Here is a 15,200-nt window from a genome sequence, read left to right as displayed (position 1 = left end):
TGTTTAACCATTATCTAAATGAGAAAAAAAGAAAATACATCCTCTACCATGGCCAGTTAAAATAGTTGTGGAACCCTAGGAATCCCTTTAATCACGTTTATGATTAAATATCTTAATTTTAAGAAAATAGTAAATTAGTATCTTCTAACCTATTATAACCTACTAGTAGTTTGATGGAGATACCCGCTTAGGAACTAAGCTTCAGTGGCATGCTTCAATGTCATCAACGTTGATTGCAGATGTACAGGTTGGTGCCTCTTTGAGCGATGTCTGAGCTGATTGAATGTATCATGCATTGCATGCATTGCATGCATTGTAGTTGTGGCAAAGGTAGCTGCATTAAGGTTGGATTGAATTATGAACAGCATGCATTTATAATATTGATTTGTTCAAATAAGAAGGGATAACTTATGTGAAAAATGCAAGCTGACTTGATGATAATAAAATGTATATTTAAGAAAACTAAACAGAAACATTTAGTAAAAATGGAAATATCTCATCCCTATCACCAGCTGAGCAGACATACCTTTCTCTGGTGAGAGTGCAAGAAAGAACACACTTTATCATTTGCTCAAAATTTTCTTTATCAAATAAGTATTCATGTTGGAATAAGGATGAAATCTGCCCTTTACCCATGACAGAATTGTTTTAGGTCACATTATTTGTAATTAAGAGCACTCCAGGCCCTTTGATGGCTGGGAAATCACTGGACAACTGATGATTGTTCTCACACACAGCATATATTTGCTACTTCTCATGGTTTTAATGTCTGCTGACACATTTCTGGTTTTTAAAATGTTGGAATAATTTATGTACCTCATTTATTGTTTTAGTTTTGCATCTTCATTTGACTATGTTAGGTAGGAGGCTTTCCTATCAAAATATTGAATATTGGAAATGTCATTTGGAAGTTTTGTTTTCATACATAAAACAAGGCAGAGTTGTTTTCATGTTGACTACCATACTTCCTATGGCAGACATCACAGATCTGATATTCAGAGTTACGAGCATGAACTACATGCATTGATTATTAAAATAATGTGTGCTTAAAGCTTAGGAGTCTGGGGCTGGAGAGATGGCTTAGCGGTTAAGCGCTTGCCTGTGAAGCCTAAGGACCCCGGTTCAAGGCTCAGTTCCCCAGGTCCCACGTTAGCCAGATGCACAAGGGGGCGCACGCGTCTGGAGTTCGTTTGCAGAGGCTGGAAGCCCTGGCGCGCCCATTCTCTCTCTATCCCTCTATCTGTCTTTCTCTCTGTGTCTGTCGCTCTCAAATAAATAAATAAATAAAATTAAAAAAATTCTTTAAAAAAAAAAGCTTAGGAGTCTGAAATCATTGCCCTAATAGTGCCACTTAGAAAATACATGGTGACCTTGCTCCAGTATGGAAAGTGATCTGTATTATAAAATTGGTTCACTCAACACTTAACTGTTTTTTATTTAAATTTTATCTATTTATTTGAAAGGGAGGGGGAGAGAATGAGTGCACCAGGGCCTCCAGCCACTGCGCATGAACTCCAGATGCACGTGCTCCCTTGTGCATCTGGCTTATATGGGTCCTGGGGAATTGAACTGGGGTCCTTAAGCTTCTCAGGCAAATGCCTTAACTGCTAAGCCATCTCTCCACCCCTACCCCCCAACACTTAACTCTTAATTTCTCCTGTTTTGGTAGCTTTTATTGAACCAATGACCCTTTTTGAAAGTTTTTGGAAAAGTGTGCTTTTCAGTGTTTGTTATTCCCTAGTTCTTTTCCTACTTTTCTTACTGCTTTTAAGTTCTGGGATTGGATCTGAGCATTTTCACAGTGTGATCATAAAAACTCAAATATATGTGTTAGATGGCCTTGACATACATTGGACATTTATTTTTATATAGCTGCAGTTCCTGATCATATGGTAACATGGGAAATAAAACTGACTTGTTTAAGATCAAGACAAATGAACTACTTAGGCTGTGTCTTTTGGATGGGACTATTGATGCACGTGTGTGTGTGTGTGTGTGTGTGTATAAATTAGAAAAGCTAGCTTTGGGGAATACAGTGGTGCTTTGTTCTTTCAGTCTTAATTTCTGTTCTCTTATTTTAATAACTGTTAAAGAGGCCGATCTAGCTCACATATTTAGATTATAAGTAAAATACTCAACAACGGAGCATAGTAGGTGATTTTTATATAATTACTAAATAAAGTTATATTCTCATTTAATTGAAAAATGTGGCTTCATTACTTTTATAAGCAAGAATCCCAAATCAACAGTAAATGCAACTAAAGTTTATCTGATAACACACAAGGACACTCATAACAAAATACAGAAGAATTTGCAGTGATAATTTAAGGAATAGAAAGATATTCATGAAAAATTATACTCAAGCTTTTACTGAAAGTTAATTTGCTAATCAAATTGAAGTCTTAAAAAAGCCTTTATAAATTCAATGTTTTTCTAAGCTTAAAGCAAATCTCAGAGTCCTGTGATCAAAGGATGCCATTAAGAGTGTTTCATACAAGTACCTTGACTGATGGTCCCCAAGTTGCTCGGCAGACTGAAAGGCACCCTTGAGGCATTAGTGGCTGGGCTCTGCAAGGAGGGAAGCGCCCATTTGGGAAGGTGCTATAAGAAATTTGATTTGCTACTTCTCAGAGTTCACAAATCAGCAGGGAGTGGGGAATGGTATGAGATACTTAACATTTGTGGGAAAAGGTTAGATAATTGTAAGTGTATTAAAACACCACCATTTCAATCAAACAACTTTTAATGCTCATGGCTGATCTTGGCTTAATGAGAGACATTTTTAAAATTCACATTCTTTAGCCTCACTATAAGTGAAAGGAAAATTTTCTTATTTGACTAACCTCTGTGGTGCGATTTTCCTTTGAGCTGCCAAGTTTTGAGGTTTTGAGATGTGTGAAATATTGAACATCATGTGTTGTCATTAGGTATGCTTGTGATCTGTTTAACAAAATTAGTTAAGCCCAGTAATGTGATCCTGCATCTCCTGAGGAAAGACCTGGAGTGATACAGACAGATTGCTTAGCTGTAAAGCTTCCCATTTTGTGAGTTTAGTTGAGGCAAAATACTTCCAGATGAAATCTATGACTTAAAGACAGACCCAGAATATCTCCAGGGTTCTGGCTATGACCAGTTCATTTTGTGATTCTTACTAGGTGGGACTATAAGGCCAGAGATCAGGCTTAGCCCTAGACTTAGAAATTTAAGATGCTTAAAATACAACCAGAACTTTTTTCCCTTTTCCTGGCATGAAGCTGTCATGAATATGCCCTTCTACTAGAGGATGTGAGGCTTTAATGGAGAAACTGACCATATGTTAGCGACAAACTTTAAATAAACTTTTTAGTCAAATTAACTATTTCTTAAACAGCCTTCAGAAGATCCACAGGTAATTGAGGCTGTGGGACAACTTGTTTCCCATTTCCTCACCCTGTTTTGCATGCATTCTGTGCACTTGCTTCACTCAAGCTCATGTCTTACTGAAGCTTTCACCTCCCTGTGTCCTTGCCCCCCACTTCCAATATAGGTACTGTAGAGGAAGCCCCCCTTCACTGTCAAAGACAATAAGGAGGTGAGAAGAATGTCACAAAGTGCATGTTCCTATGATTTTAATATGTAGCAGCATTTTGTGTCTCACGCAATACTGTCTGAATGGTGAATATTTTGAGTGACAGCTAGATCCTTTTAAAAACTGATGAGAATTAGCTATAATAAAGTATAGGTCAGTGGCTCTCAGCCTTGGCTGCACATTAGAATAACATGGGGAGCTCTTAAAAAATGACTGCTCTACACACCATTGCAATAAGAATTAAATCAGAACCACTGGCCAGAGGCCTGTTTCTCTCTCTTTTTTTTAATGAATTAATGTATTTATTTATGTATGTGTGTGTGTATAGTCTCCAAAGTGGTTCTAATATGTAGCTAAGATTGAAACTGTTGTAATAGATTTGTAATTTTGTGAATATTTGTTGTATGTATTGTGCTCCCTTTAAGACTTACAGTCTAAATCAATGTCTTGGCTGATTTGGGGATTCCATAGTTAACTACTTACAAGAAGACTGGCATATTTGCTTCCTTTTAGTGGCAGTTGTTTGCTGTTTCTGAGTTAGAAAGTTTCTCTAGCTTTATTTTATATTCTTTTGGTTATACACATTAGCCTAGTTCTTCAGATTTTGGGTCAAAAATAATTATTACAGCTTAATGGAATTTAGACTCATCTGAAATACAAGTTGCAAGAAGAAAGAAGTCTGTCATTGATGTGAATGGATACAACACTCACAGGTTGGAGCAGTGGTAGGTAGTCCATGAAGTGATCATTTCTGTGGAGGGGCCAGGAATAAAGCTCTTGAGCTGTGCTTTAATAACCACAGTAGAGTGATACTGCCCTTGAAGTAGGGACTTAGAAAGATAAGTGTTTTTGCTAAATGAGGAGGGCGATGGACAGCTCTCATCCCAGACCGATAATGATACATTGGATATTACACCCATGTCCCTCCCTAAGTCATACTGCCACACAAGGCACACTGGCTATAAAGCAAAATGAGACAGCAGGTTGGTGTTTCTGTAACCTGCAGTCCTGTTGCTCACGTAGCCCGACACGTGTAGGTGCTTCTTCACCTGACTCACGTCCAGCAATGACGCTGCTCTCCAGATTCGGCTTGTTCAGATTTGCTGTGATACATACACGGTGCTGTCTTCCTGGAGATCATCGTGTATAGTTTTTCTTTTAAATGTGGAATGACTTTACCTTGCAGTGAGTAACATGATTTGTCCTTTTTGATATCTTTACATACATAGTCATATTGAAAGAGATTATTATAGTAAAATTGTGTATTTCTTTTTTTTAAGATGGTGTTGATTTTCATACATGAAACTACCTACTTACTAATATAAAGTTGGGCTGGAGAGATGAATTATGGTTAAGGTACTTGCCTGCAAATCCTAAGGACCCATGTTCTCTCCAGATCCCATGTTAGCCAGATGCACAAAGATGAGGCAAGTGCAAGGTCACACATGCCCACTAGGTGGCACAAGCGTCTGGAGTTTGGTTTCAGCAGCTGAGGGCCTGGTGGGCCAATTTTATCTCTCTCTCTCTCTCTAAAATAAATAAATAAAATAAAAATAATATACAGTTAATAATGAAACAACAAGTTCTCATCTTAAAAGAATTATAATCCCTTCAGGGCTCCTAAGGTTCAGTTATGTTATATTTTCACAGTGTGGGAAAAAGCATACCAATACCAGTTAGGTATTGATGAAATCTCTATAGAATGGATGTTAGTGGAAACAGATCTCCAAAAGCAAGTGCTTGTTTTTGGAAAATGGCTTCCAACTTACTGCAGCTTATGCTTATAGAGAATAATAGCAACAATGATACTTTATTTTTGTATAGTGTTTTGCAGTTTATAAAATGTAAGTAGTTGGACAGAGATATTTTATGTGTTCTTCTTGAAAGAGAGTTGAACAGTAGAAAGTTCATGAACTCAACAATAAGAGAACACCATCTGTCTCAAAAGAGACCTCCTCCATACAATGCACCCTGTTTAGCCCTGGTCACTGATTGGCTTTTGAGTTAAATATGCAGGTTTTCTTGGCAGATTATGGTTATTGTATTTTAAAATTAAGTAAGTACTATATTTCAGCAAGGATCAATCCATTGCCTGGCCTTTTCCACTTTGCATAATACAGTATGTAGCTTGACATCACCTCAGTAATTGAGTGAAATCTATCTCTAGTACTCTTGAATGCAGAACTGTGATTTTAAAAAAGAACTATCAGGAAATACTGGAATCAGAAGCTGTTTTCCTTCATGTGGAACTTCAGACAGACTTTATATCAGTAGTCTCTAGTGATTTTATAAATGTTTGTGGAACTTGGCTTTGAGCTAGTGTCATCTGGAGGTGGTGGAAAGCATTGCCTTTAGAATTACACTGCTATGGAATCCCAGTCAGGTGATGTGGATGCTGCTTGAATATTGTTGGCCCTCAGTGTTTTCCGTAGTGGGTTAAAATGCCTGCAGAGAGGCATTTTGAGAAAGTGCTCGACATAGTGAAGTGATTTTAAAAACAACCATTTTCAACAGGGCTTTCTGAAGAAAAGCTATTCCTGGAGACAAAACCTGGCTGTGGTCTAACCTGCTCAGTTCAGTAGTCCCTGCAGAAGTGCCCAATGCAGCTAGTTTTTCATCAGTGCCTCTTGGAATCCGGAGATGCTGTTGATTTCTCTGGCCTCAATACTAAATAATAATAGACCAACTAGGTAGCAGTGATCAAAAGATAGGCCATCATTTTAGGATAAGATCAAGCAATTTTAGGAGAATCATTTCCTGTTAAAACAGGTTTGGTAAATAATGGATACAAATGCTTCCCAAAGTGCTTTTATACCTGACCTGGAAAAAAAACAAAAGATTTGAAGTCTCTTTATGGTCCTATCTTCTCATATCTGGACAAAAACTATCTCCAGATACAAGAGTTAACAAGGCAGGGTATTTAAGTCCATATAGATGAGTTGTACAAAAAGATTGCAGTCCTATCAATTTCAAGCACAGTGCAGTTTGGGAGTTGTGATGTAAGCTGTGATTAAACTTGATGGTCAGTTAGAATGCCTGTTACAGGTTGTTACTTATTGCCCTACCACCCATTATCATTTCCCCACTTGTTTGTTCTTCCTGCTTTCTGTTGCCACTACTTAGGCGTGATTGCCTGATTCTCTTCTGAGCTCCCAGCCTAGTTTGCAGAGTTGCCCTGCCTTGAGAAGTGTGTACCAGGGACCCATGGCATGGTCATGTTGTTGAAGGCATCAGAATCTGCATTTTAACTATGTCATCCCTGGGCAGGGGGCGTCTTTGTGTCTTTAAGCACTGGACCAGTGTTTATATTTTACTCTAGTGCTCTGGGAACCCCACTTCTGAACAAGGCGATTGGCTACATAACAGAATTCTGTTGGTGACACAGTGTTAGCTGCCTATTCTTTAGCATTTGAGTCTGGTGAGGCAGAGAGCCACAGCTGTTTCTCTGAAGTCTGTTAGGGAGTGAGCTCGTGCGCGTGCAAGTGCTTCGGTGTGCTGTTGTAACTGTGGAAGGTGGTAAAGACAGCGTTCCTTCAGCTGCGTGTCCTCTTTGTTATGGACAGGGACGGCTCCACTAGGCCACCGTGGTGATTGGGATGGTCTACGTATTCTCTTCTGCAATACACTTGATTTTAACTTGGCAGGTTTTTGGCCAGGCTAGAAGTTCTGGTTTCCAATTCCAAGTAGCTGCCATAAACTTTGCTTAACACACTTAAAATGCGTTTGTACTTTGAGAGCCACCTAAATGGTTAAACTATACACTTAGGATAAAGTGTGCTGTTCACATAGTTTGGTATTTATTGTGTTAATGAATAAAGTTTCCATTATTCAAACAGATCCTGTCATGATTACATAATAAGCTTTTCAGTGGTATGCTCCCTTTTGTCTTTGAGCATGATGGTTTCATATATTTTGTAGGTATATTTTTCTGAGTTGTAAACAACAGTAAAATTGTATAACTTGTGTCTACATACACTCATTTTGTTTTTATCTACGTAGATTCTTTCAGTAGAAGTTTTTCTGCAGAGGTTTTGCATGTGTACATGTGTGTATATGCATGTTCATATGTTTGTAGATGCCTAGATGCATGTATGTGGATACCAAAGGTTAACTTCAAGGATCTTCACCTATCACTCCACCATATTCTTGAGAATAGTGTCTCTTATTGAACTTCAAGCTAACCAATTCACCTAGTCCACGTAGCCAGTGAGCCCAGGGATCCCCAGCTCTGCCGTCCTAGGGCTGAGATTATCGGCACTCACCACCACGCTCAGCATTTTACATGGCAACTTGCTGGACTCCGAACTCAGGTCTTCATTCAAGCACTTACCCAGTGAACCATCTTCCCAGCCTTGTAAGTGAGTTTTGCTTGCACATAGTGATTGATGTTCACAACATTTTTTTCATCCATTACATCCAAATCTATTTTTTTTTCTACATTCGGGGAGTGGGGGAATAGAGTTTTATTATGTAGCCCAAGCTGATATCAAGCTTGCCCTTCTCCCCAAGCTCTGGATTGTAGCATGTACCTAACTAACTCATTCTTTTAAAAAAACAAACAAACTGTCATTTATTTCCTGCAAGCAGAGAGAAAGAAGCGAGAGAGAAAGAATGGATGTACAAGGACCCCTAGCCACTGCAAACAAAATCCAGATACATGCAACACTTTGTGCATCTGGCTTTTTGAACATGGGTTCTGGGTACTCCAACCAAGTTGTTAGTCTTTGCACACCAGTGCCTTAACCACTGAGCCATCTCTCCAGCCCTAGCTCATTCTTTTTTGCTGTGTAGAATACCAAGTTTAAATAAGACAGAATATAAGTTCCAGTTGGTAATTTAAATTGTTCCCAGTTTTTAGTCTTCAGGTGCTCCAGGTAGATCCCAGTGGTTTTTACTTTGCACATGTGCCTCAAAAGTGTAAATCCCTAGTCAAATTGTGAGGCAGGGCTGGAGAGATGGCGTAGCGGTTAAGCGCTTGCCTGTGAAGCCTAAGGACCCCGGTTCGAGGCTCGGTTCCCCAGGTCCCACGTTAGCCAGATGCACAAGGGGGCGCACGCATCTGGAGTTCGTTTGCAGAGGCTGGAAGCCCTGGCGCGCCCATTCTCTCTCTCTCCGTCTACCTGTCTTTCTCTCTGTGTCTGATGCTCTCAAATAAATAAATAAATAAATAATTTAAAAAAAAAAAAATTGTGAGGCAAAGGATAAAGACATCACAGGTTTGATAAATAGGACCCTGTTGCTTTCTTAGAAAGTCTTGCTTGCATCTATCTCTAACCAATTTACTTATTTATTTATTTTTTACTGTTGTCTGAGGTAGGGTCTCACTCTAGCTCAGGCTGACTTGGAATTCACTCTGTAGTCTCAAGGTGGCCCCGAACTCATAGCAATCCTCCTACCTCTGCCTCCTGAATGCTGGGATTAAAGGCGTGTGCCACCACGCCCACCACTAATTTAATTTTAATGAGAAACCAAGACGGAGACGATTGAGAGTTGAAGTAACGCAATTCAGGTGCTCAGCTGGTGACTGGTAGAATCAGCTTTAGTCCTCAGACCTATTCTGGCTGTGTTTTCTCATCTGGGAACCTTATGTTGCCATCAAAAAGCATAATTTAGGATTTAATACTAGGAAGCCTCATTCTGTATCTTTGTATATTCTTATTTCTCAATATATGATCAAATGTTGTTACTTAGACAAGAACCTGTAACTCCAATTGCTCAGTCACTGGGAATATAAACATACTACCTAAAAAGGTAAAATATTTGGCTTTAAATATATTAGCATTGGCGTGCCATATCCCTGGAGAGCCTGAAGTGTAGTAAACCATGTGAAATGTGGCTCACCATACTCAGGCCTGCTCAACAATAGCCTTCTTTTGGCATCCCCTGTGTGTTATGGCCCTCAGGAGAACAGAGTGATTTCAACGTCACTTTCTTTGCAAGGTTCTCTTATGTGTGATTCCAAACTGATTTTATGCTCCAACCATAACAGTGTCCTCTCTGCGTTTACAGTGGCGCACCATTCCCTTTGTCACCCAGACTTTGACACGTGTAAAGGATATTAACGTTTTCATTAAGGAATGCCCTTTGCATTTCTTTTTATTATAATTCCTCTGCTTCTGTTTTTTTCTGTCTTCTTGTTAGTTTCCTCCATCATAGACTCAGAGTGATTTTTCGTTTTTCATTTGGCCTGGTTCTCAAGGAAAAGCTCAGTGTGCGAAGATGTGATGTCAGCTCTTGACCGCAGGTGAAGCCTGGTTATTCGAGTCACCTTAACCCCTGGCCCTACCTCCACGGAGCCTAAACAAGCCCCGTGGTTTTTCAAACATTTGCTTTACTTTTGCTTTGTGTGGGTGCGGGTTTATTTATTTATGAAATGAAATGTGTTGTTCCCCTTGTGTGACTGTGATTGGAGATGGGGGAATCACAGGAAGCTCACATGACTTGCTCCAAGTACAGGCAAGAACCGGAGCTCACATTGTCTTTACTGTCCGCTAATCTTGCTTCATTGTACGAAGCCTCCAAGTTACAGAGCAGGTTGTATTCCAGAACTTTATTTGTAAGCCATTTATTTGATACTTGAGCTGCATTTTACCATGGTGGGGGGAAAAAACTCATAAATGGTAATTAAGTCTTTCGGCTGGCCTACATGAACCTGTTTAACTCGTACATAACTACAGAATGATGCATTTGCAAAAAGAATCAAAGAGATCATTGATCATTGTGATTCTGGTTACAAAGAACATTGGGCTGGGGTAATGGCTCAGAGAGTAACGTGCTTGCCATGTAAGCATAGGAACCTGAGTTTGTATGTCCAGCACTCATGTAAAATCTGGGTGTGGAGCTGGAGAGATGGCTTAGCAGTTAGGCTTACATACAAAGCCTAAGGACCAAGGTTCAATTTTCTATTACCCACAGAGAGTACCTCCAGAGGCACAAGGTGGCACAAGCATCTGGAGTTCATTTGCAGTGGCTGAAGCCCTGGTGCTCCTGTTTCTCTCTCTCATAATAAATACATACATAGAATAATTTTTAAAAATCAGTTTGAGGGACTGGGAAGATGGCCCAGTGAATAAAGTGCTTGCTGCACAAGTATGATTACCTGAGTTCCGATTCCTAGCACTCAACATGAAATGCCAGGCATAGTGGCAAGTGCTTGTAATCCCAGCCCTAGGAAGGGTGGAGGTAGGAATCCCTTGAGCTCACTGGCTGGCTAATCTAGTCCAATTGGTGAGCTCTAGGTTCAGTGAGAGCACCTGCCTCAAAAGAATAAGGTAGAGGCTGATAAAGGAAGATTTTCAATGTCAGCCTCTGACCTTCACACACACGCTCATGCACATGCAGACATGCACACCATGCACACACACACGTGCATAAAAACGTAAGGTAGAGGGCTGGGGAGATGGCTTAGCAAGCACGAGGGGGTCTAGGACCATGTGAGTTTGATTTCTCGGGATGCATGTAAACAGCTGGGAATGGCTGGCTGTACATGCCTAGAACCCCAATCCTGTGGAGAGTAGAGACTGGAGAATCGTCATGAAAAGTGCAGCTTCATGTTCAGAGAGAGACTGTGTCTCAAGGGAAACAGAGAGATCTGTGACAGAGGAAGGCAGCCACCATTCTCCTCTGTCTGCCATTTGCCTGTGTACTCATAACTGGATGCCTCTTATGTTTCTCTTTTGTAGGGACAAGTAACTGGAGCATGGCTATGAACAATGGAAATGATTTTGTGGTTCTGAGCAATGGCAGCATCTCAACCTGTGTTACCAACCCTAGTCCTCTCACAACGAGTGATGGAGACCTTACCGCCCAGCAGCTCACCCCCAAAGAAGCACCAAGAGCAAAAGTGAGTCCAAACGGATGCCTGCAGCTTAACGGCACAGTTAAATCATCCTTTCTGCCTGTAGACAGCCAAAGAACACCTCAGATGTTATCCCAGTGCTGCCATCCTTGTCCATACCATCACCCTCTGGCCAGCCATGGCAGTCATCAGGAGGGCCACCCCGAGGCGGGCCCCGCAGCTCCCTCCGCCTTGGCCTCGTGTTGCGTGCAGCCGCACTCCGAGTCCTCTTCACCTCTGTGTCCAAACCTCTCGCCCGTGTATCAGGCGGCGTGCTGCCTTCAGCCCTCGCCGTCCTTCTGCCTGCATCATCCGTGGCCTGACCACTTCCAGCACCAGCCTGTGCAGCACCATATAGCCAACATCAGGTGAGTGCCTTCAGAACTCAGCTAATTCCACATGGTGTGCCAGCTCATCCCCTAAAAGGAGAAAGAAAATGTGTGATAAAAAAACAAAATCCAAAACAGGGGCTGGAGGGATGGCTTAGCGGTTAAGGTGTTTGCCTGCAAAGCCAAAGGACCCAGGTTCAATTCCCTAAGACCCACATTAGCCAGATGCCCAGGGGGTTGCACATCTGGAGTTCAGCTGCAGTGGCTAGAGGCCCTGGTGCACCCATTCTCTCTCTCTCTCCCTCTATCTGTGTCAAATAAATAAATAAATAGAAATAAAATATTAAAAAATACAAAGCAATGTAAATGCTTATTCTGTGGATCATGTGACACCTACTAAAATGCAAATGAGATAATTACTTGTGTGATCCATTGACTTTTAGTTCAACTCCTAACTACAAACTGACTAGGAACCCCTCTGCCTCCCGAATTCGTTAGTTTTGTTAGCAATTTCTGTTATTGTGCAGAGGAGATGCATTTTTGGTGAGGTTATCTAAGGGGTCTTATTTGTATTACTAATAGAGTCAACTTACAAAAATGAAGTATTAGACTACCCGCTTCCCTATGTTTCTCCATGTGTGTGCTCACAGTTTACTCATGTGGTTTGACTGACTATAATACGTTGAGAACAAACAAATAATTTCTTTCCTAGTAGATGACGTGTAGAAATCTTTAGCACATTGACAGTTTTTCAACCTGGTAGATTGAAAAGTACTATAAAAGTCTACATCATAGCCAGTTGCTAGCCCATTCTCTTTTTATTTCTCTCTTTTTCAGCAGTTTTTGTTTTGTTTTGTTGTTGCGTGGGGCGGGGGGTGCTGTGATATGTGATGTATGCACAGATGCATGGGTATGTGCCTGTGCGGCTCCTCGGGCCCTTGCCTGTGATGGGGCGCACTCTTCTTGTGGCTGGAGCGGAACATTAGGCGTCTTGCTCATCACTCCCTCACCCATTCTTATGTGAACCAGAATGATCCCAGAGCTTGCCATTTTTCTTGAGTTCTGGTGATTCTCAGGTTTCTGCTCCCCTGTAGGACTGGGGTTGTAGACATGCATGACCATGCCCACTTGCTTCTTTGGGTCCTGGGAATATAATTCGGGCAGCCTCGCAGGCCTCTGCAGCCCTCATGCTTGCATGGGAAGTGCTGTTGACTTCTGAGCTCTCTGTCCAGCCCAGCTTTTCTGCATTTTTTTTTTTTGTCTATTTATTGCAGGTAAGCAACGGTGATGTATTTTGAAAATGCTAAATGCTTTATAAAGACAAAGTATTTTTTGTAATTTCAGATAGTAACAAATACTGATGAACTAGATAGAGAGCATTGTCTTTTTTGAAATCAGAGTACAGTTTACATACTGGCAGATGCACAGATCTTCAGTGTGCAGGTTGATCCATATGTCAGAAGTGCACACTAGTATAGTTCACACCTCAGTATAATATAGAACATTTCTATTACCTGCTGTGCTCCTCAGATCTGATTCCATCTAGAGCTTTGCACGGAATGCAGTCATACAGCATGCATTCTTCTGTAGCTGGCACTTTTTACTCAGCATGACACTTTTGAGATATCTAATTATTTTGTGTATTAATTTTTGTTTCTATTACTGAGTCATAATTCACTGTGTGTATTAGCAAATTCATTTTTAAAAGTCAGACGCGGGCTGCAGAGATGACTTAGCACTTAAGGCACTTGCCTGCAAAGTCTTAACAACCCAGGTTCAGTTCCCCAGTACCCACATAAAGTCAGATGCACAGTGGCGCATACATCTGGAGTTTGTTTGCAGCAAATGGAGGCCCTGGCACACCCATTCTTCCCCACCTCCCTTCTCTTTTCTGTCCTCTCTCTTCTCTCTAGCTCTCTCTGCTTGCAAATAAATATATGAAAATGTTTTGTAAAAAGTCAAGACCTAGTAGGGGGAGTAGCATTTTTTTTGTTTGTTTGTTTATCAGGTTTTGCACATTGTTGAGAAGATTTAATCTTTTAGACGAAGGAGGAAGAAGATGAGAGAAGCAGGAAGGAGAGAGGGAGGAAAGAGAGGAGCATCCTCTGTATTATGTCTCTACAGGTTGTGAGAGCATTTTCAGATTGAATTTGACAGGCTCATAGTTCTGGAGGTTTTCAAAATTCCCCAATGCTGTGCTGTAGATAATTTGTCCTGACAGAATAGGTTTCATGGCCAGTTTTATACTCTTTCCATTTTGAATTAAACTCTGTAACTAGGTGATTTTAAAATTACATAATCATATGTATTTATATGATTGAGTCATAAATTGTGCATATGGCTGTTGAGTATGAAATGAAGTGGCTAGTTATATATTTTGAATCTGAACTCCATATAAAAAGTCTTAACGTATTGAAACTATAGACCAATAGCCAGCTCTCTCAGTTATGCCGGGTTGTGCCAAGGTTTCCTGGGTTTTTATTCAGTATTTGTTCATGATATAATTCAAAAGGAAAGAGAGCCTTATGTACACTTTCAGTGGATTGGCGTGGAAAACTCAAGTGATAGCAGGTGGCAAGGCTCACCACAGCCTGTGGTTGGCAGTGAGGCCTATGCAGTCAGTGAACTTACTTCAGATTGTGCAGGACCAGTGGGTTCATGCTGCTGGGAAAGTGTTCAGTGCGCCCGAGCAGGCAAGGAGATTCTGAAAATGAAAGTATGCCATGTTCTTTTAGGGACTTTCGTTAACTGTTCTGCCCTGTACTTTTAGGAAATTATTTGAATCAACATTCTATTGGCTGATCTCTTCCAAGCATTTAAAGCTTCTAAATCTTTTGAGTTTGCATTATTACTTATTGCGCATTGCCTTTTAAAAGTCTTTAATTGATAACAGTAATGAAGTACTACTCACCTAATATGCAAAGTATATTCCTGACTGTATAATCCCTTAGAGCTGTCATTAAGGTTGGTGGCTTTAAGTCAGAGATAGAGGACCCTGAGTTACTGTTCACACACACTGTGTCTCTACTAAAGCTGTCCATGCCCGCTAATGTATTTGGTTTTATTTTAAATATTTTTATTTATTTGTTAAGTACTCAAGCCATAGAATACGTGTTAAAGAGCAAAACAGAAAACTGTAACTTTAGCCTGGTCCACAAACTCATATTCCTGTTTCTTCCTCCCCTTTTGTAGTGCAGGGTCTTTGATCTTCTGACAAAATTAAAATCATTGCAAAAGTCACCCTTAGTATATCCTGTTAAAATACCATCTGTAACCAAACTAATAGGAACTTTAAAAGATTCCACAGCTTCAGACTTTCTCACTTGTAGATTATCTTCAGGTCCTTTCTTCACTCACTAGCTGGCATGGTTATTTCAGAAAATGTGCTTTTCCTACCATACAACAAAGCCTGTCCCACTAGGGCTTAAACCTAGCTGTTCATCAGATCACCTGGGGAGTATGATGA

The 15,200-nt window shown here is 40.5% G+C and overlaps 1 protein-coding gene across 6 annotated transcripts in view; it reads left to right on the top strand.

The window, feature by feature from the left end:
* Disp1 (dispatched RND transporter family member 1) overlaps positions 1-15,200 on the top strand; it is a 199,022-nt gene that overhangs the window by 137,449 nt on the left and 46,373 nt on the right. For 5 of the 6 annotated variants that reach the window (XM_045148268.1, XM_045148280.1, XM_045148262.1 and 2 more), the window contains one exon: positions 11,251-11,773. In XM_045148268.1, coding sequence (XP_045004203.1) covers positions 11,268-11,773 — 506 coding nt within the window. In that variant the 5' untranslated portion in view covers positions 11,251-11,267. Of the gene's footprint in view, positions 1-9,791; positions 9,813-11,250; positions 11,774-15,200 lie in introns of those variants that run through there. The other variant, XM_045148288.1, reaches the window with a different exon arrangement.

This window comes from Jaculus jaculus, chromosome 1, assembly GCF_020740685.1.
Source record: "Jaculus jaculus isolate mJacJac1 chromosome 1, mJacJac1.mat.Y.cur, whole genome shotgun sequence".
NCBI lineage: Eukaryota > Metazoa > Chordata > Mammalia > Rodentia > Dipodidae > Jaculus > Jaculus jaculus.
Note: the sequence above shows the minus strand (reverse complement) of the source record. Positions and strands in the feature narration are given on the sequence as shown.